The sequence below is a fragment of the Cladophialophora bantiana genome (assembly GCF_000835475.1).
Source record: "Cladophialophora bantiana CBS 173.52 unplaced genomic scaffold supercont1.33, whole genome shotgun sequence".
NCBI classification, from domain to species: Eukaryota; Fungi; Ascomycota; class Eurotiomycetes; order Chaetothyriales; family Herpotrichiellaceae; genus Cladophialophora; species Cladophialophora bantiana.
This window is the reverse complement of record NW_015971607.1, coordinates 69,624-90,527: the sequence shown is the minus strand read 5'-3', so window position 1 is coordinate 90,527 and position 20,904 is coordinate 69,624. Positions and strand designations below refer to the sequence as shown.

Below are 20,904 nucleotides of genomic sequence, written 5' to 3'. Positions count from 1 at the left end.
AATGGTAGCTGAAATTTGAATGCTGTACGGAGTAAATGCTCAATAATAACTCGTCCCGCCGACACCTAATCCACTCCTGGTAGCTCCAAGGTCGCTACTATATCTTCGAGCGCCAGCCGGAATAATGCCTGGACCAAGTCCAATTGGGCTCGAGACTCGTCGAAGCTGGAGGCTCTGACGTCGAGAAGGTGGTCGCGAAGTCCTCGTGGTAGCCGGTGTTAAGAAGCGAGACTCCGGCATCTCTTCGTCGTCTTCCACGGCCGCTTCGGCTATGGATGGAGAACTAGACTTCCTCGAGTGCGCATCGGCGGCAGGAATCGCAGATGTCTTGGCGTCATCGCCATCACCTTCTTCTTCTTCTTCTTCTTCTTCCTCCTCCTCCTCTTCATCGCTTTCATCTTCGTCCTGGTCACCTCCAAAGCCTTCCATCTCCACCAGAAACCACACTGGAACCGCGCCGACGATGGCAACCAGGGCCAATGTCCACCAAGAGATAACGACATATCCAATATCGACTCCTTTGGTAAAAGTGGCACCTGCCAAAGCCGGTCCAGCTGCTCTTCCGATGGCAGAAATGCTGGTTGCCACACCATTCAGCGTACCTAGTATCTTCAAGCTAGCAGCGCTGTTGGTGAGGAGAATCGTAGAACAAGGAAACGCAAAGATGCCGCAAAACCCTTTGATCAGCATCAGCAACATCATAATGCCCTGCCTTGAAGAGTCCGTTGGCAGCAGCGCTGTAAAGGGTGTTGCAACGTAGACCAAGGGAAATGTTAGACAACAAGCCTTGAGACAATTTAGTACGCCATACCTCCTCGCAAATGGGGGGAAGACAAAGAACTGAATGAGCATGCCAAAAACACCGTAAAATGTAAAAAGCATGCCAATTCTGTTCGAGTCAATCCCGAATCCGCCAGCAAACTTCCAAGGCAGATGGACATCTGGATCTTGAATAGATTGCACCGGATAATGCATAAAAATTGGCAGTAGCTGGTCGTATGCCACCGAATGCATGGCCAAAAATGTGTACACCACGAGGTTGATGTTTGACTGTCCCGAGAAGACTTCTGCCCAACCCGGCCTTTGTTTAAGGAGTTTGACCACAGGACTTGAACCCGATACCGGGGTGGATAGTTCACTTGACAGTCCAGAAAGAAATGGATCTGATTCCTCAGCGTTTGACCATGCCCTGCGTGGGGACCTTCGAGTGCAAGAATTGGTCAAGAATTTGCCAAGTAAGAGCCCGTAGTCCCTGTGTGATTTCTTTTCCTCGAGCGTTTCGTGCAAGAAAAGGAAACCGGCAGTGATCCCACACATGAAAAGAATGCTGATCAAGAGGTTTGGCAGCGCAAAAGGATATTCCATGAGTAGCTTGAACTTCCCGAAGATTTTGGGATATCGTTCCACGGGGTGTACTAACGATCCGCCAAAAGACGGCCCAAATATACTGCCGATGTTCCAAACGAGCGGCATAATACTGAATGCACGCGGTTGTAGTTCCTTTTGAGGGACCAATTCTGCCACGGCTGTCCGAATGATGCCGACATTTCCGTTTGACAATCCTTGGAGAGACCGTGTGATGAAGGCCCACAGAAGATTCTTAGAGAAGCCGAAGAGTATGCTCGAGATCATGGTACAGGTCAAGGCGAGGATAATAATGGGCTTGCGGCCAAAGCGGTCTGAAGCTCGTCCCCAGGCAATCCCGGTCAAACATTGCGAAAGAGAGAAGGTCGCAGACATGAGACCGGCCCATCTGGCAACCTTGTCATCGCGGACGTTGAAGGACTGTATCATCTCGGGCTGGGAGAGGTCAGTGAGAGCGACAGAGCACGCTGAAGAAACTGGGTGGCTCACGATATATGGGTAGACCGAAGTCATTGCGACGGGCTCGGCGAAACGACATACTGCAAGAATTAGCAGTTGCTGCTTGGGCAGCTGAAGTACCCGTTTCGCTCCTTTGGCCATGGCTTGAATAGGGCAAGCAAGCGAGAAGAGCCATGGAATTCACCCTCTGCGCGACCAATGTCGTCGTAGGAATCGGCATACAAGCCTCTAGAGGTGCTCGGTGGTGGAAGAGAGAGGAAGAAGTTCAAGGTGATCACGGCGGAGGGAACATGGGAACACACCGTCAAAAGGCGCAGTGTGACCGGGTTCCTCCACTGCTGGCTCTGGGGTCAATGTGGGCAGTGGGATGCTAAATGACCATATTCACCCAATCCTTGCAGTTGGGATGAGAAAAACGAGGAAGTGGGCGGCAAGGAAGAGACCACTGGCCTCACTAGCCCAAGGAGGGGCAAAGGCGCCTGTTGGGGCCTCGAAGGACTCCTAGCCTTACAGCCCCAAGTGCTGGAAGGCCAGGACGGTGGCTGGTTGGAGGAAGGTTTGGACGGGCTGCATGCCGGGTGCCGACTGCCGCCCTTCAACTTAATCAACCAGCTACGAGGTATTACTGTAACAAGTATTACACCCCTGACAGGTAGTCTGTGCAAGTTCTGGCACCCCCGAGCCGGCAATTTCCCCCCTGTGCTCGAAGCTATGTATTCTCAACCACACGACAATCACTATCGTTGAGCTCTGGACAATTCGCAAGGCTCAAAGCCACCCCATACACAAACACTTCACTGACAAAGGCTTCCCTACGAAAGAAAATATCTCCCTCCTATTGACAAGAAAGCCCATCGCCTCTCGTCGCCATCAGGCGTTTTTACCTGTTTTGACCTGAAGCGCACATATCCTGCCATTCATATGACCAGAACGCTGAAGATCATCTCTTAGGGTTATTTCCTTCCGATGCCCGCTTCATATCGCGCAAGGGCCCTGTCTCGCGCCTCTTTGTGGTCGACAATCGGCCTTGGATATCCGTTCCTTTCAGCCAATTTTCCATGGCCGCGATTATAAGGATCATGGATTCCTCTGTTATCTTTGATCTCCGCAAGCTCGGGCACCCATTTGCGAATATAGTCTCCTTTCGCATCAAACTTTTCGCTTTGAAGCAAGGGGTTGAAAATGTGAAAATACGGCTGCGGGTCAACACCGCTACTGGCGCTGAAACCCCACCCGCCGTTGTTCGATGCAAAGTCACCGTCGATGAGATGCAGCATGAACCACTTCTCGCCCATGCGCCAGTCAATCAAAAGGTCTTTAGCCAAAAAGGACGCCACGATCATTCGACAACGATTAGGCATGTATCCTGTATATGCTGCTTGACGCATTGCAGCATCGACAATCGGGAAACCTGTCTTTCCCTCTGTCCATTTGGTGAACTGGTCCAAGTCGTATTGCCACTCAACATTGCTGTATTCGGTCTTGAATGGTTTATTCATGCTGCAAATGGAATTTAGCCATCACCAACTTCCAAAAATGAGCCGGACAAACTCACCAAATATACGGCCAGTAGCATAGAACATGTTTATAGAACTGTAGACCGCTGTTAACCTGGGTTCTGTTCTATTCGACAATGTTTCAGAGGAAGAGGTCACTCACGTCCCTCCACGCGACCTCGGCGATCCACATCGAATGTCCTTGTTTCCGATCATCGTTCAATTTCTTCACTGGGGTAGCTTCACGAGCTTCTCTAACAAGAGTCCGTGCAGAGATTGTGCCGGCCGCAAGATGTGGGCTAAGAACAGATGTCCCATTGGCCCCGGGAAAATTCCGACTATCATGATACGTGGCTATTCTCTCCAGCACGAATTTGTGCAGCCGATCTTGGGCTTCATGCTCTCCTGCAGGCCACATACTGTGAAACCTCTTCCTTTCGTCTTCGGTCAGCTGTTTCGATGCGGGCGCCGCTGGTATCTCCGTGTCGAATAGTTCCGGGTACTTATCTCTAACAATCCGAGCATTCTTATCTGGCGGGGGGATACTGTCCAGCTCGTTGGGGTTTTGATTGAGGTAGGCGCACCACTTTTTTCGCCAGGGACTGTAGACTGAAATTGGACCACCAGAACCGCTCTTCAACTTGCCAGGTTCGACAACACAAGTGTCATGGACAACGTTGAACGATATCCCCGTCTCCAAGCAAGACTTTGTCAGGGCTGCTTCTCTCCTGAGTTCGTCTACTTCGTATTCGGCGTTGCAGAACAAATGGCGAGCGCCCCACGTCGTGCATAACTCGACGAGTTTGGATGGAATATTCCTCCTCTTCTCAACCGTTTCAACGTACAATGGTATGTCCAGATCACCCAGATCCCCTTTCAGCACGTGCAGGTTGCGGAGAATAAAATCAACACGCACAGGGGCCGTCAGATGAGCTTCGAAGTCCTGAGGCGATATCAAATAAAGGCAAATAAGGGGCACGTTGTGCTTCTTGGCAGTGTTGCTCGCTAGACGCAGCCCCTTGTTGTCTGTTATACGTGCGTCGCATTTGAACCAATGCACCACACACTTTCCCGGCTGTATGCGGTCTCGATCTGCCTGTGTGACTTTGATGGCTTTCTCCAAAGTCTCTATAGGTCGTTCGATGTTTCCAGCACTGTATGCCGCGGCTCGTTCGTTGGTCATCTCGGGAGGATAATACTTGCGGAGGACGATGCCATACTTGATCTCATTTGTTGAGTCTTTATATTGGTTCGAGGCAGATTGGGCAGAGCGGACCTTCTTCTGATCAGGGTTGGGAGCAACTGTAGCGTCTTCTGCTTTTCGCTTGGACGGGCACATGGTCAAAAATGCTTGATTGGAGATGGCTGTCACGTCTATACTTTACTCGCAGGAGGTTATGCACTCAAACGTGGACAGGCGCGTGTCGAGTTCGACTTTGTTTGGAAGAACGCAGCAGTGACAGAAGTCAAGCGATTAACCTTCTCTAGTCGGCATGGAACACGAGTGGTGATGTAATTGCGGGCAGCCATTGGGATCGGACTTGCAAGCGAGATCGATCTGCTTGCCGTGTGGGTCCAGTGTGTTTTGTCCTGTAGGAACTGAACAATGTACTCGCTAGACTCCTGTCGCAGACTTCACGATAAGTCGCTCTCACCAGCCCTCTTTCTAACATACCGAGCATACCTATCCACTTCCCGAGGAACAACTGACGCGTCTGCACTCCGTACAAACCCGTCCTCCGGTCTTAGCAATTAAGGCCATGTGTGCTTTGTCCCCTCTCTCGACCTCGTATATAAAGCACTTCGCCTAGGCCAGTAGACGCAGCCAGAAACAGCCAGTGAAGGGTTTAGATCAATTCAAGATGAATTTTTTTGGTCATTCATCCATCTTTTCGAGAAAGGAACGCAGAATATTCCTTATATAGCATGCATAACCGTGATACTCAGAAGCCCGCCGGTACCAATTTCCTACCCATCTCGTACTTTCTTTCCAGACCATAGCAATCAGAACCATCCAAGACGATATTTATCAATATAGAACCAAACTCCTCACGCCATCGCTGTCCCTATGCAACGCCCAGAGCAAGTCCAAGATTTTTGATGCTCCGTCAATAACAGCCCGCCAGCAATGAACAGTGCAGGCATTGTCATGCCTAGTTTCCGCAAATCTTCCTTATGCCTATGACACACAGGAGTGTTGTTATACATCTAGTGCGGTTTAACCAGCAGTATTCCCACCCAGAACGGCCAGAAGCTACTGGGCGCACTGGTGGAGCAATCATGATAGCGGTGAGACATCGCTTGAGTCCATAACCTCAATATTAAGCTCTTTAGATGTTGCCTGGCCACTAGTTGATTGTGATGCTGCCTTTTCACTCACCTGGGGTACCGCAGTCGAACTGCCCTCGTTTTCTTCCTCTGGTATCGTTGCACAATATTTCTTCAATACCTGCTTGAGGGCAGGCCTTCGAATTGGCTTGGCCAGAAAGTAATCCATCCCTGAAGCCATACATTCGTCCTCATTGGATTTCTCGGCGAACGCGGTGAGGGCGACAATAGGTGACTTGAATCCCATTTCCCGGATGAGCCTCGTCGACTGGATCCCGTCGAGATTGGGCATTTGCACATCCATAAAGACCAGATCGAACCGTTGCCCGCACTCCATGGATTCTCGGACCTTTTCAAAAGCTTCTTGTCCGTCTTTGGCAATGGTGACATCTATCTAGCGGTGAGATGGCGGCATTGCACCAGTTCAGGGAACTTACCATAGACATCTTCCAGCCTTAACATGCGAAGCACCACTTCTTGATTCACCTGGTTATCTTCTGCTACAAGCACTCGGACTTTTCGGCCCTTTTGCGCAGCTTCGTTTTCCACCTTCTTTATTTCGTTGAGTTTTGCTTGGGATGACTCGCTGCTCTTCGTTTCTTTCGCCACATAGGGTTGAGTGAAACCAACTATCCTTGGTACATCGGCCAGTTTAAGTTGGTCATCCCGCGCCGAGGTCAAGGACGTCGAGGAACCACTATGGGTGTGCTGCGTCGCCTCGGGTTGATCGTGCAATGTTTGTCCGAGAAGGCTGCTGGCTTTGGAGGCTGTTTTGTGGGTCGAGGATGACGTTGAAGGACTCCGTTCCGATACATAGCGAAGTGGAATTCGCATGGTAAACTTGCTGCCGACACCCACTTTACTGTCAAGGGAAATGTCACCACCCATCAGTGCCGCTAATTGAGCGCATATGCTTAGACCAAGTCCAGTACCTCCATATTTCTTGCTCAAGCCCAGGTCGCCCTGTACAAACGGTTCAAAAATCATCTTCTGTTGTTCTGGCGGGATCCCAGGCCCCGTGTCCTCAACCTCGAATTCAAAACTTAAATCTTTCGTGTTCACTGGTGCGGGTGACATCGATCGCTGCCTTTCCGCGACTTTTGGTATGTGCGTCGTGCCGCCGGCCACATTAATGCTAAGTTTTGAATCTTCAGTTCCGCCAGAATTCGAATGATTCTTGTCATGATCTGTGCTATCCGGTGAAACTAACGAGCCGTCTGACATCCTTACTCTCTTGTTACTCGATGATTTTGACTTTTTCGAGTTCAGCGACGACTTGCGCGCGCTTCCTGCTCGACTGGAAAAGCTCTCCAAAAGGCCTGTGCATCGGACACGGACTGTGACTGAGCCATGTGCCGGAGTGAATTTAAGGCTATTGCTGACAAAGTTCATGAGGACCTAAGGGGGATTAGCACACCGAATGCTGCTTTCGAGACAAAGCACACCTGCAAAATCCTGTTCTTGTCACCCCATAAACACATATCCCTCACACGGCCCGTGCCAACCGGCCCATAGAGCCTCTCTCCAGAAGAATCAGATGAGTCACCAAAAGCATCGTTCGTCCCGAGGAAAAGCACTTTGAGATCCACCTGCGCCTCTCGAGCCTGCTTCTCGAAGGTAGGAATAAGCTGTGTGCTCAGATCGCTGAGTCGGAATTCTGCTTCGTCAATCGATAGCTGTTGTCCAACCTCATTCTTGCTGAAAGTGAGCAGATCGGTCAACAAGTGAAGCAATAAATCTCCGGATTTGTAAATCGTATTGAGCGTCGACCGAATCCGGCCTAAGTCATCCTCATTCATACAGACGGTTGTGAGGCCGAGAATGCCATTTAGGGGTGTTTTCAATTCGTGGGAAATGTTGGCGATGAAGAGTGTCTTGCTCTGATTCGCCGCTTCAGCAGCCTTTTTGCTTTTCTCAAGCTCCGCCGTGCGCTCCTTCACCCTTTCCTCGAGCCGCTCGTATTGCATTGCCAGCTCGTCGGACATCTCGTTGAACGTGCGTGTTAGCTCGGTGAGCTCATCGGTGATCAAGTGTTTGCGCTCTGGCACTTTGCGAGGTATTCTGAACGTTCTACGACGCAGGTGGCGAGGAGTTGCTGATCGTTCTGGTTGTTTCGGTTTGGTGATTCTAGTCAGAACACCGAAGAAGCCTTCCTTTCTAGCCGCGTCACGCTCATCGGGGTCTAAAATCTCTTCCACTTCTGGTCCTTGCTGGCCCAAAGTGCTCGAATACTCGCTGTTATCGTCAGGTTGGTAAGGCTCCACTGTTCTAGCGGTAGCGGCTGCCAGATGGCGGATTGGAGTGATCGAGTAGTGTGCCATCGGAAACATAATCGCTAGGAGCAAGCCGGTCACAGAAAAGACACAGATAAGAACCACGTCGCGCAGGTGATCGATGGGTGCAACCACCTCGTGGTGAGACTGCTCTACAACCACTACCCAATCGACAAATTTTGTAGATAACGTAGCATAACCAGCGGAAACTCTCGTTCCATCTTCATCGCGTGTTGAGATATAGGCGCCAGCATTATTGATGGCCTTGTTATTCTTGGTCCATGCCGAAACGACCGACGGGTAATCTGACGCAAGGAAAGGCTCGGTGGCATTGGTGACACTGCTCCGAGCCTTGTGCCGATATCCCAGAGTAGAGTTGCTTGTAGGTGGCAAAACAAACCGCACGAGTTGTGATTCTGCATATGATTTAGACGCTCCTCGAATCTGTTGCTGGAAGTGGTTATTGGACGTCGCTGGGCCAATAATCAGGGTTTGTCCGGTTTTATCGAGCCCTTCTGGGGACTGCTGGATCTCGTAGATCATATCAGTATTGGCCAGGACGGTCATCCAACCCAGCACATCGGACCGAGAAGTATTGTTAATCAGCGGAACCGTTAGCGACAGAAGTGAATAAGTCTCATTCACGACCAAAGGTCCCAGGAATAATGTGTCGTCAGGTCGGACGATTTTGCCCTCATAGAAAATAGTTGAAAAATTGGTTCCTGGCTGCGGAGGACCATAAGTTAGATTCGGATACAGTGAAGGCGGATAGCCCAAGCCGGGATCTCCCAAATACACTGCTGAACCGTTGGGGTAGTTGTAAGGCAGTTTAATTGTGCCATTCAGGCCGAGAGCTGTCACATTGAGGAGCCCATTGACCGCAGTCTCGTTGCCATTGAATGCATTGGGATATAATATCGCCTGAACAAGAACGCTGCCATTGGCGAGAGCACCTTGAAAGTCGCTCACAGATCGTTGCCAGTTCTCGTTGGACGTGTTTCCTTCTCGATTGCCATGATTAGCATGAGCACCACCTAGCGAAAAAGGTCCTCGCAAAAATTACCGGAATTATATCTTCCTAAAGCACTCTGAATCAGAAGCCGCGTGCTGATCAACCTGGCTTGCGAATCATACAACAGCAGAGCACTCGTGAATTGTGCAGCCTTGAGTGATGCCGTTAGAGACAATCCAGATAACCTGCGAATTTCCAATTAGCACTACAGGACCTGAGAGTGGAGGGTGTTTCCCCTAACCTGATACTCGTGATGAAATTGTAATTTTGGAACCACTGGCCACAGTATAAGTTTCATTCACCATCGGCAGCTCGGACAAGACATACCACTGCCAGGGCAAGCACCATTAGGGACGTGAGGCAGCAAAAGAGGACGAGCAGTCCGAGCTGCTCCCGTATTGAGATCCGCATGGCCGCGGCGTAACCCAGTCCCTTGCTCTTTGCATCTCAATGTTAACTGCAGCACGCGTCCTTCTCGGCCAGTCCTCAGCTTTGTGGTTGGTTCATGATGAGCGCAACATGGCCAGCGCTTTGAACTGGAAGGAGGCTTTGAGCACTCGTCGTCGTTTGGCGTTGGTCGCCCGATGAAGTCAGCCGGCAGAATAGTGCCCTGTAAATTCTTGGGACTGAAATTCTGTGTCGAGGATCTAAGAGCTGAAGTCGACCCCGAAGGCAAGATGCGGGAGTAAAGACGCAAGTCACTTCGGTAAAAGGTTGCAGGCAATGGATCGGCCGGTGCAGGGGATTGGAGTCGCTTGCGTTCGAGATCGGGAGTAGGGTCGGGAAGTTCGGAGCACAGAGTGAAAAGGTTCAGGAAAAAAAGGACACCTAGACTGAGCAGCACGACAATCTTTACTCGGAGTTGCTGGAGTTAAAGACTGAGTGAGACCCAAGGCCGGTGGTTCCAGGTGCGGACAGAGCGAGAGAGTCGACGAGAGGCAAAAGGCAAATGGTATTAAAGGCAAAAGAGAAACGATCAACAGGTGCGAGCGATGAGCGGCTAGCGAACCCCAAAGCCTAGCCCCAAAGCTCAAGCGTATGACAGAGCCGGGCAAAATTAGCCTGCCAGCCTGCAACTCTGAGTACCTACAAGTACTTGTACAAGTACTTAGAAGGCGGGCGTCCCCCAAAATGGCCAAGCGCTCGCATACATGGGCTCGCTCCATGGGCCATGGGCTATGGATTGTGGAAAAAGCGATACCGCCAACACCGAAATGTCGATGAAAACGCCACTTCTAAGCGAGAAAGGGAAGCTCCAAAGGGGGCAGCCCACTTAAACGGAGTACTCGGTACTTTGCCCATCAAGCCACCCTTGCACAATGTCTCGATTTCAGGTCAAAGGGCCGCGGTGCGCCGCATCTACCGAATGCAAGGAATACGATGTAAAGTCTGACTCTCCAGTTAGGTATGCCTAGCAAGATAGGAGTCGTAGATACATTCCCAGTACCCAAAGTATATCAATAAAATTGACGGAGAAAGAAAAAGGAACGAGAAGGCTCGAGAAATTGCCAGCCCTCGAAGCTCGACCTTGATCCCCCTACTGGGTACTCAACAGGTACGTAGGTGTATTTGAATCCAACGACGCCCATGGTTCAGAAGAGCATGACAGAGTCATCATCGCCAAGTCGGCGATACTACCCTCTGCCCTCTGGATTCCCTCGGTCATAGTATATGTATGCTTGCGTCAACCGGGAGAAAGATCAAATTGGGATGCAAGGGACATCCACCAGAGCAAATGTTTATCCCATTGAGCATATTACCTCATAATACTCCCTGCTTGCAACAACCTTCTCATCATGGGTACCATGATACATAGCCAGATAGGTCCAAGGCAGGTCGCACCTTGGTAAAGTTTATCTTCCCCAGAAAGCCAAGCAGGAAGATGCTTCCGTGACGCTTCCGTTGACGCGTACATTGCATGCTACATTAGTTCCTACCTCTAGGCTCTAGGAGAAACGCATGCTATCGTGAGTGTGGTTCTAGTGTGGTGGAGGATCTAGCACCTTAGTAAAAAGTCGAAATCATGCTGCTGGCTCTGACGCAGCGACAGGATTAAAAAATCATATACTTAAAGCATTCATTCCTCGCTTACCGCTTCTTCTCCTGTACTGCTCGTCACTTCGTCTTTTTTCGATTGAGCCCTTTTGGCCTTGAGATCGCGGACTTTTGGCGCTGTACGCTATTGGAATTATCTCAATGCTACACGATGCACTGTGTCAAGTATGGGCGTGAGGCGAGGCGATTTATGTTGCAGAACAGAGTTTTCTCGGCGGCCAGTAACTGCTCACACTCTTCACCTCAGCCCCAGTCGCGTTGTACCTTGGACTTTGCATCGAGGCCCCTACCTAGACCCATGGTCCCCCAACAATCAAATGCCCGATCAGCTTCATTGGACCGAATTTCTGCGGGTGCCAAAGGTATTTAGGGAAGGAATTTCGACTTCGACATGCGCAGCTTTCGCCTCCCTCCCCCACTTCCTCTCCACCACCCACCATGCGTTGTTTCCTCAGCAGCCTACAGCCTCATGTTCACAAACCACTGCTTGTATGCCTCCTGGCTCGATCAAATAACCCCTTGAACCCATCGATGCCATCAATGTTGATTTAATACTACACATATTCTTCTCCTGCGCCATCCCTGCTGATTCCATGAGGTGACCTATTACTGGACGCATCCAACATGGCCGAAACAGGTACGTCATCGACAAAACCCAAACCCAAGCAGAGACGAAACTGACATTTGCTCCTGCGCAGGCAACATCGCCCCTGTTCTTGACGTCGCCGGTGCTGGCTTCCGACTCTCACTACTCCTTAATGCAATCAGTTCCGAGGTCTCAAATGCCGGTCTCGAGGTCAAGAGCATCCCAAAAGGTGTCACAATTTTCTCGATGATGCTGAAGCACACCGGTCAAGTCCTCCAGGCGCCAGACTCAGTCCACTCCCAAGAGGCTGTTGAGACAGCGAAGTCAATAGCAGACGAAAGCACAAGGGTCTTTGACGAGATCAAGGACATGTGGGTGCAGGCAAGCGCGCAGGGTGCAGACAACACCGCTTCTCCATCTCTTCAACAGAGGTTCAGGCGGACTTTCAAGAAGCACAGGGTCACATATCTGCTCGCACAACTCGAGAGTCTCCAGTTAAGCCTCTCAGTCATGCTGCAAGTAATTCAGCTGGGAAAGGTGATGGCGTCCACCTCACGAAGGTTTGATTGACCACAAAGGGCGCCAAAGACAACCGCTAATAAACGAAAATATAGTGATTCTCCGGACGAGGTCTCGGTGAAAAAGGAAATGATCAGTCAAGAGCGCGCCGAGGCTCAAAACGCTGTTATTGTTCGTTACTGGCAGATGAGCAACATGGATATCTTGTTCGAAGCCTCGCAAAGGGAAGAGGAGGAGGACCGAAATTCAAGTATCTATAACGGGACTGTGCGAGACTATCAAGCATCAGTCGTTGCCACAGACAGTTCTCAGCACACCGTCAACACCCTCCCTCCTAAGTACGCTGCCTCCAGGGCTTTGGTCAGGCTTCCAGTATTTTCTCTAGGTGAGCTTGATCATACGTTGCATCAAATCAGAGACTCTCCTCGTGATATGGTTCAGGTGTCGGACCGGGCAATCGATCCTCTCCTCGAAAGATGGACAATCTGGCGTGAAATCCGAGAAAGGCGCGACAACCGTGACTCGGGTTCAAGATACGCTCCCTCAGTATACAACCTTAACGAAGACGATGAGGAGATCCCTTTCCATGAGCGATACCAGGAGCGCGAAGACAGCCCTCGTGGCTATTACCTAGAGGGTATCACAAACGATTGGAGGAAGCCAAATTCTGCTTCTGCGCGTCATGAGGCATTCAAGAGACGAAAAAAGTACTCCAATTACCAGCCCAGCGTGAGTGCGGCAAGCAGCGACGTAGAAGATTCCCCAGGAGGGAGCACTAGCTCCAAAAAGGGTTCATCAATGCGCTATGTTATTGACTCCGGCTCAGAATCATCTGCCTCCGAATCTGAAATGGCTCAGCCGAAACCTCAACGCCGCGGTAGCAGCAGCCCGGCAGGTGAGCGGAGGATACAAGTTCCTGGGGGAGACACCCCGGTGGCACACACCTTCACCGCACCGGCTCACCCACCGCCGTGGATCACAGCAAATTCTACTGGTGGTGTCCATCGGCCGCCGTCCACCCAGCCCTCTGTGGGGTCGGCTCAGTCGACAGCATCCAGGCTATCGTCGCCGGCATACCACCCACCAGGCCATCGTCCATGGGCGACACCCGACCAGAATTTGACACATCATAGTGTCTCATCACCTCTACTACCTGCTCACCCACCCACCGCTCCGAACCCATTTATGCCTCCGCAGCCTCTCTGCTTCCCCCGTTACGGGGGGCAGGTGCAGCCGCAGGTACATCCGCAGGTACAGCAACATAGGTACCCGCAACTCGCAACATACACGCAGCCTTCTCGTCAAGCACGATATAGTTCTGAAATGTCACCTCAATGGAGCCTAGCACCACGACCGGTGTCTCAAGATGGTAAATCCGCAAGATCGCCATCCCGATCATCCCAGCAGGGCTTACCTATTCGCAACCATGACGAGAAGAGGCACGCGAGGGAGAAATCGACGAAGCACAATATCCGAGAGAGTGCCACTAAGGGACTCCTAGGAGCTGGAGCGATTGCCGGGTTTTTGGAAGCATTGGAAGGCTTAAGTCTCTGATGGCTTTGTTCGTTTCATCAACGAGGTCAGGATAAGAGGCACCAGACTCATTGGTTACGATTTTCGGCGATGTAAAACCATTCTGTTCGGAGATCTCTCGAAATTTTTATGTCAGGCATGTAAAATGCAAAATGCATCGGCCATACGCATCTAATATCCTTCGAATGTGGTTTAACCATGTTCGTCTTCTGCGAGTTACAAAGCTGCCTCGTCCTCTAAACGCATGTCTCACCCGATATTGTAGCATTGCGGCCTCAACATAGGCCAGTACGCCCTCTGCAAAAGATCGCTTTCCGTCGCACGTCAAATATCAAAAAGCGAGCCATTGCATATTTGCCCGGCACAATCTAACTTCAACTCAACGTTCTAGGGAATAGCGTCATAGTATGAGACTTCCCCAGGTGTTCAGTCCACCAGTAAAGTGGGCCTGAGTGGGGTCATCGCGATCTGAAACGTCTTTTAACTCTCGTCCCGTTGGAGCAGCGAACCGGGATCGGGAGCCGAGTTTCATAGTTGACAAGGACGCGGTGAGGAGCAATTCCACCACAGCAATCGCGAGCGTCATCTGTCGAGAGATCTGCTGTTTGACAGACAGGAAAAATACCCATGCCGTTATGCGGAGCATGATAACACTGCACCGAAAACTTGAGAACTTCGGTATCCATGGAGCCACTGTACATGGATTGCGGCGGGGCGAGACCAACCTTCAGCCTCCTGATCAGCGTGCACTTTAACTCTATAATAAATCGCTTACACCCCCGAAGATGCTAACTCACCCTTTGATCTGGCTGGTCATATTCGGGGAAGCCTGTTGACATCGGGTGGGACAAAGACGTCACTGTGAGGGCGTGGCATCGCATAGACAAATGCTCGTCGCGGATGGGAATGCCGTTGCTGGCTGGTCCTACCAACACGATCGGGTTCCACGGGGTCGACAGTCTTGAGGAATAACATAGCCATTTCAATCTTCTTCCTCGATTGCAACCAGCTAGGGTCTGACGAAAGGTCGTCACTGGATGCAGATGATCCGGATGGTGAGGTCCTTTGCTCCCCTTGGCGGTCGCTATAGAGTGGTTGGTGAGCGCCCCTGCAGACTAAACTCCTATCTATCCACATCATCTTGCCGAGAAGGGCCGTTGCGAGAGCGATGCTGTGGTCTTATATCATGGTACAAGGTAGACAAGAGAGGGATACTGCAAAGCAAAGACAACCCATTGTGGCAGCAGTGATGGTCAACGTGGAATTAATGTGATAGTACTCGGTAAGGGCAGAATAGTGGCTAGCCATGCTGGAAAGAGGTGATCGTCGATTCCTGGAGGGGATCGCTAGGTGTGGACACATCGTTTCAGCTTGAACTCAAATTGTGCTATCTAAAATATACATGCGTACGTGGTGGTATCCTCGATATCGGGCTCCTAGCTCGGCGACTGCATCCCGGCTGGCAGGACAGGACTCGTATGTTGGGCAAAAGGGCAGATCGACTTCGCATAACCGCAAGACATCCACATGCTTTCAAAGGCGAGGGGTTGTCTCGACTTGAGCAGAGGGGCGAAATGCTGTCGCCGAGTCGCTAATCGAGGATTGGGTTAAACCGCTCCTCCATTTCCCCCCGCTTGGGTCGAAGTGAACCAATGCGGTCCAGACCAGGGGCGCCTCGGGTCTCTTTGGGGTGCCATCAACATGCAGCCTCAATTTTTGGGCGGTGCCCGTTGGTTGTGGCTCGTGGCGGCCCCAGGCGTCTCTTGTACATCTTCCCACCTCGCGCGGTGCCCTTGGGTGCTGTCCTCTGTGCCCGCTGATGCCATTTGGGCATCTGCAGCGGCGATCTTGCCTCAGGAGGTGCCCTTGGTGCGCTGTTGCAACTTCCATGCGGTAATCCGTCTTGCCCGTCCATCACCATCCCTTTCCCACTAACAAACCTTCATCCCTTCCTCTGAACCCAGAACCACCTCCAGTTTCCAGTCATTACTCCTATTCTCGTCCTCCTGCCCTACCCTCTCTCCGTGCTTTCTACGCTCTGCCCCTGAGGGCCCAAAATCCGCGTCTAGAGCCTGTTGTCTCGCCCTGCCCAGCCGACACCTTTTCCCGTTTATCCGCTTCGCTCTTAGCGTCCTTTTGGAATGCCCAGGTCCATTCCACCAGTTTCCCAGTCCAACCCATCCAGTCGTCCACTGTCTGCGCTCTGAATCAATCGAATTACCAGCTTACCAGACATCTCCAATTCTGCAACCACCTGACTGCTTGTGCCTATATCCTCTATAGACCGTGGAACGACGTCTTCGTCACTCAACGCTCGCCCGCGAATTTTTCTTCCTTGAACAAAGTGGCTCTCCGGCCATTTTGTGTACGCTGCTGGACGCAGCCCAGAACCAGAGCCCTCTGGCACACCAAAATCGCCTGTCGCCATCCTATCCCTACCGCTCCTCATGAGGAGGAACAATCCATAGAAGATTTCGCATCGTCCATGTCTCGCCCGGACGAGACACTGGCAGCCGCTGCGGCAATTCTACGTGGACTGGCCAAGGGCTCGATTGCCTCCACCTACACCAATGGCTTGAAGCTCCCACCATACAACCTCCCCGGCGAAGACACGCCAGGCAAGGAAGATTTCGAAGCTGAAATAGCCGCTCTTGCAAGACGCATACACTACCTGGAATCTCGGGCCGATGTTGTTGGCCGCTCGCTCCCAGATACACCAGGTGAATTTCAGAGTCCTGCCTCGCCTTTGTCTCGTCCGGTCGAACCTCGAAGTTCTCTGGGGGAACCTGGCGCTGATTTCTCCGCAGACACTGCTGAGAGAGCACCCGCAAACTCCAATCACTCAAAGCGTGTCAGCCATCTTCTTGCTGCTAGAGACTCCTTCCGACCCTCGGAGCCGGACCGCGCAGTCAGCGAAGATGATATCAGCATATTGCGAGAACACGTCGAAAGGCAGGCGGAGCAGATAAAGAGTCAGCGGGATACAATTGCAGAGATCAGTCGTGGTTTGCGAAATTCTGAGGAACAGGCTAAACAAGCTTTCATGCGAGTGGAAAATGAAGACGTCTCTATACTAGAGAGAGAACTGCGGAAACATCAACAAGCCAACGAGGCATTCCAAAAGGCACTGCGTGAGATCGGCGGCATCATCACCCAAGTTGCAAATGGCGATTTGTCCAAACGAGTCCAAATCCAAGCAACGGAAATGGACGACGAGATTGCCGCCTTCAAGGTCACCATAAACACTATGATGGATCAGCTTGAGATCTTCGGCAGCGAGGTCACTCGTGTCGCACGCGAAGTAGGAACTGAAGGCATCTTGGGCGGACAGGCTCAAATCAGTGGAGTACATGGCATATGGAAGGAGTTGACTGACAACGGTATTGCCCACATTCCTTCTGTTTCAAGCATTTGAACTAAGTCTAGGACAGTCAATATAATGGCAGCGAACTTAACCGACCAGGTCAGAGAGATCGCAACCGTCACAAAGGCCGTCGCTCGTGGTGATCTCAGTCAAAAAGTGCAGAGCCGCGCAAAAGGTGAAATATTTGAACTACAGCATACCATCAATACTATGGTAGACCAGCTACGGACATTTGCCACCGAAGTAACCCGCGTAGCTACAGATGTCGGGACGGAGGGTGTTTTGGGTGGACAAGCCCAGATCGAAGGAGTTCAAGGCACCTGGAATGAATTGACCAAAAGCGTGAATGCAATGGCAGACAATCTCACGACACAGGTCCGAGACATCGCAATGGTCACCACGGCTGTCGCAAAAGGTGACCTGACTCGGAAAGTCACCGCGAGCTGCAAAGGGGAGATTCTCCGTCTCAAGATTACAATCAACAACATGGTTGATCAATTGCAGCAGTTTGCTCAGGAAGTCACAATTTTAGCCAAGGAAGTCGGAACAAACGGTGTGTTAGGAGGTCAAGCGACAGTGCACGACGTCGAAGGTACTTGGAAAGATCTGACTGAAAACGTCAATGGCATGGCGATGAACTTGACAACACAAGTGCGAGAGATTGCTGCAGTCACCACCGCTGTCGCCAATGGCGATTTGTCAAAGAAAGTTACCGCGGATGTCCAAGGCGAAATCCTCGACCTGAAGGTGACCATCAATTCAATGGTTGACAGACTGAACACATTTGCATTTGAAGTCAGTAAAGTGGCTAGAGAAGTCGGCACAGACGGAACACTCGGAGGGCAGGCAAAGGTCGACAATGTCCAGGGCAAATGGCGAGATTTGACCGACAATGTCAATACGATGGCTTCGAACCTAACGGACCAAGTGCGAGGTATCTCGGATGTGACACAAGCCATTGCCGCGGGCAACCTAGACAAGAAGATTGAAGTGCAAGCACAAGGTGAAATCTTGACCCTGAAGGTCACCATAAATAACATGGTAGACCGCTTGGCGACCTTTGCCCATGAGGTGCGGCGAGTTGCTCGCGACGTGGGTGTGAATGGCAAAATGGGTGGCCAGGCCAATGTCCACGATGTCAGTGGGCGATGGAAAGAGATCACAGAGGACGTCAATACTATGGCCGAGAATCTGACTGCCCAGGTTCGTGCTTTTGGGGAAATCACTGACGCCGCAACCGAAGGAGATTTCTCCAAGTTGATCAGCGTCAACGCCTCTGGTGAAATGGATGAATTGAAGAGGAAGATCAACCAGATGATTTCGAACCTCAGAGACAGCATTCAGAGGAACACGGCGGCACGTGAAGCAGCCGAACTGGCCAACCGGACGAAATCTGAATTTTTGGCAAACATGTCCCACGAAATCAGGACCCCTATGAACGGCATCATCGGCATGACACAGCTAACGCTAGACACTGATGATTTGAAGCCGCACTCACGAGAGATGCTCAATACGGTCCACAACCTCGCCAACAGCTTGCTGACCATCATTGACGACATCCTAGATATTTCCAAGATTGAAGCCAACCGCATGGCCATTGAAGCTATTCCGTACACAATTCGTGGTACCGTCTTCAACGCTCTGAAATCCTTGGCTGTCAAGGCGAACGAAAAGTCGTTATGTCTGGCATTTGACGTGGACAACTCGGTCCCGGACTATGTCGTTGGCGATCCATTCCGGCTGAGACAAATTATCCTCAACTTGGTTGGCAATGCAATCAAGTTTACGGACCAGGGCGAGGTCAAAGTTACAATCAAGAAATCCAAGGATCTACTATCGAACTGCGCGACTGATGAATTTCCATTCGAGTTTGTGGTCTCCGACACGGGGATCGGCATCCAATCTGACAAGCTTGACCTCATCTTCGACACTTTCCAGCAAGCGGACGGCTCAACAACAAGGAAATTCGGTGGTACTGGTCTAGGACTGTCCATTTCCAAGCGCCTGGTCAACCTCATGGGTGGTCAAGTCTGGGTGACCTCCGATTTTGGTCACGGGAGCGAGTTCCATTTCTCCTGCATTGTCAAATACGCGACAGACGATATCAGTGTCATCAGTTCCCAACTTTATCCTTTCAGAAAGCATAAAGTGCTCGTGGTAGACAAGGGTGTCTCAAAGTTCTTCGAACGCGTCCCCGCAATGATCGAGGAGCTTGGGCTGCAGGTCAAGGTCGTGAAGGACGAGACAGAGGTTCCGGATCCTGTTACCGTCGCCGTGGAGCGGAAAGGGAAAGCCACCGATGGGGGCTACGATGTCATCGTCATTGATGAACTTCAGACGGCGCAAAAACTGCGGGAGCTCGACAAGTTCAAGTACATACCCATGGTCCTCTTGAACCCAACCGTGTCTATCAGCCTCAAGACTGTACTTGACCTTGGCATAGCTTCATACATGACTACGCCCTGTCAGTTGATCGACCTGGGCAACTGCATGATCCCTGCTTTGGAAGGCCGATCCACACCCGTCATCAAAGACTACAAAAAGTCGCTCAATGTTTTGTTGGCCGAAGACAACGAGGTCAATCAAAAGGTGGCCATAAAAATATTGGAAAAATACAATCATGTTGTGACCGTAGTTGGCAACGGGTGGGAAGCCGTCAACGCTATCAAGAACAACCGATTCGATATTGTGCTCATGGACGTGCAAATGCCGGTCATGGGTGGATTTGAAGCCACCCGAGAGATTCGGCATTATGAAAAGGAAAGGGGATTGCCCAGAACACCCATTGTTGCGCTGACCGCCCACGCGATGTTGGGAGATCGCGAGAAATGCATCCAGGCACAAATGGACGAATACCTATCAAAACCACTGAAACAAAATCTTCTCATGCAAACGATTTTACGCGTGGCTTCCGACAGGGTGACAGATATTTTCAACAAGCAAGCTCGATCAAAATCTAATGGAGCTGGTAATGGTAATGGCGGTGGTGTGCATGGAAAGGAGGCATCATCACCAGTCAAGACAAGAGATTCACAAGCAACATCGAGCTTAAGGCCTCCTTTTAGTGAGAGGTCGGTTACAGCATCGGGCCCGGTGAACCATGGCAGCATTGAGAGTCCATCAGTGGGCAAAGATGGCGAGCCCGATCCGATGTCGGCAGCTAACAGCAGCGTACGTTCGATGTCATGGTCGGGCTGAAGACAAGTCAGAGCTAATCGGCGTGATCAGGTTCTTTTAAGGGCTCACAGTCAATGAGGATTTTAGGCTGACGGTTCCCGGACCTCTGCAGTTCCCCCAAGGCGTCAATTGATGAGATTATGTTCTGGGCATTCATGTTGTTGGCAGCGCGGAGTAATACGGCATGTGGCTCTTCTTGGATGTTTGCATTGCGATGTGTTTTTTGATATGTCGGTTTCCCCAGGTTGATGTGGGATGAAGGGGGTTATGCACAGGCCATACTTCCAGTGCAGCCCCCGTATGATATTGGTCGAAGACGTTTCATGAGAAGTCGATTTCTTGTAGGACAAGACAGACCAGGCATGGCCAGGTACATTGTTAGGGCAATCGGCCGGGGGGCAGGGAGCCCTTTAACGGAGCCGAAGCGAGTATAAATCGCTCATATATTTCTTATTTCTTCTCGAATCTCGATGGAACAAATTGATCTGATTCATTCAAGAAGGCAGGTGACAGCGGCATGGTACTTTGGCCCTTTACACGTATTCCAATCAATCGAAACCAGTCGATGGCAGGAGGGTCAACAACATCGTCGAGAGCCCAGCATTCCGGAGACCGGAGGAGCCCCGGATTTCCGAAGAGGAGCTGCCGTTAGCGGAGAGGACCACTATGCAGTGGACATAAGAACCGCTCCTAGAAGCTAGCTGCCAAGTTATGCGGCGAGGCGGATATGTCGGTGA

At 51.2% G+C, this 20,904-nt stretch overlaps 5 protein-coding genes across 5 annotated transcripts; 2 read left to right on the top strand and 3 right to left on the bottom strand.

Moving 5' to 3' along the window:
- Positions 1–39: 39 nt before the first annotated feature.
- Positions 40–1,965, bottom strand: Z519_12699 (uncharacterized protein; the record flags this gene model as incomplete). Its single annotated transcript, XM_016770404.1, has 2 exons — positions 40–1,800; positions 1,855–1,965. 2 exons carry the CDS (start codon positions 1,963–1,965, stop codon positions 40–42), a joined length of 1,872 nt encoding a protein of 623 aa, XP_016613382.1.
- An 812-nt stretch (positions 1,966–2,777) lies between these two features.
- Positions 2,778–4,659, bottom strand: Z519_12698 (uncharacterized protein; the record flags this gene model as incomplete). Its single annotated transcript, XM_016770403.1, has 3 exons — positions 2,778–3,324; positions 3,380–3,417; positions 3,484–4,659. The coding sequence occupies 3 exons, from the start codon at positions 4,657–4,659 to the stop codon at positions 2,778–2,780; spliced, it is 1,761 nt and encodes a 586-aa protein (XP_016613381.1).
- Positions 4,660–5,598: 939 nt separating this feature from the next.
- On the bottom strand, positions 5,599–9,344 carry Z519_12697 (uncharacterized protein; the record flags this gene model as incomplete). Its single annotated transcript, XM_016770402.1, has 6 exons — positions 5,599–6,038; positions 6,086–7,046; positions 7,094–8,925; positions 8,985–9,118; positions 9,175–9,209; positions 9,261–9,344. 6 exons carry the CDS (start codon positions 9,342–9,344, stop codon positions 5,599–5,601), a joined length of 3,486 nt encoding a protein of 1,161 aa, XP_016613380.1.
- A 2,268-nt stretch (positions 9,345–11,612) lies between these two features.
- On the top strand, positions 11,613–13,647 carry Z519_12696 (uncharacterized protein; the record flags this gene model as incomplete). The annotated part of the gene is made up of 3 exons (XM_016770401.1): positions 11,613–11,625; positions 11,687–12,134; positions 12,189–13,647. The coding sequence occupies 3 exons, from the start codon at positions 11,613–11,615 to the stop codon at positions 13,645–13,647; spliced, it is 1,920 nt and encodes a 639-aa protein (XP_016613379.1).
- Positions 13,648–16,111: 2,464 nt separating this feature from the next.
- On the top strand, positions 16,112–20,188 carry Z519_12695 (uncharacterized protein; the record flags this gene model as incomplete). The annotated part of the gene is made up of 2 exons (XM_016770400.1): positions 16,112–17,006; positions 17,058–20,188. The coding sequence occupies 2 exons, from the start codon at positions 16,112–16,114 to the stop codon at positions 20,186–20,188; spliced, it is 4,026 nt and encodes a 1,341-aa protein (XP_016613378.1).
- Between the last annotated feature and the right edge of the window lie 716 nt (positions 20,189–20,904).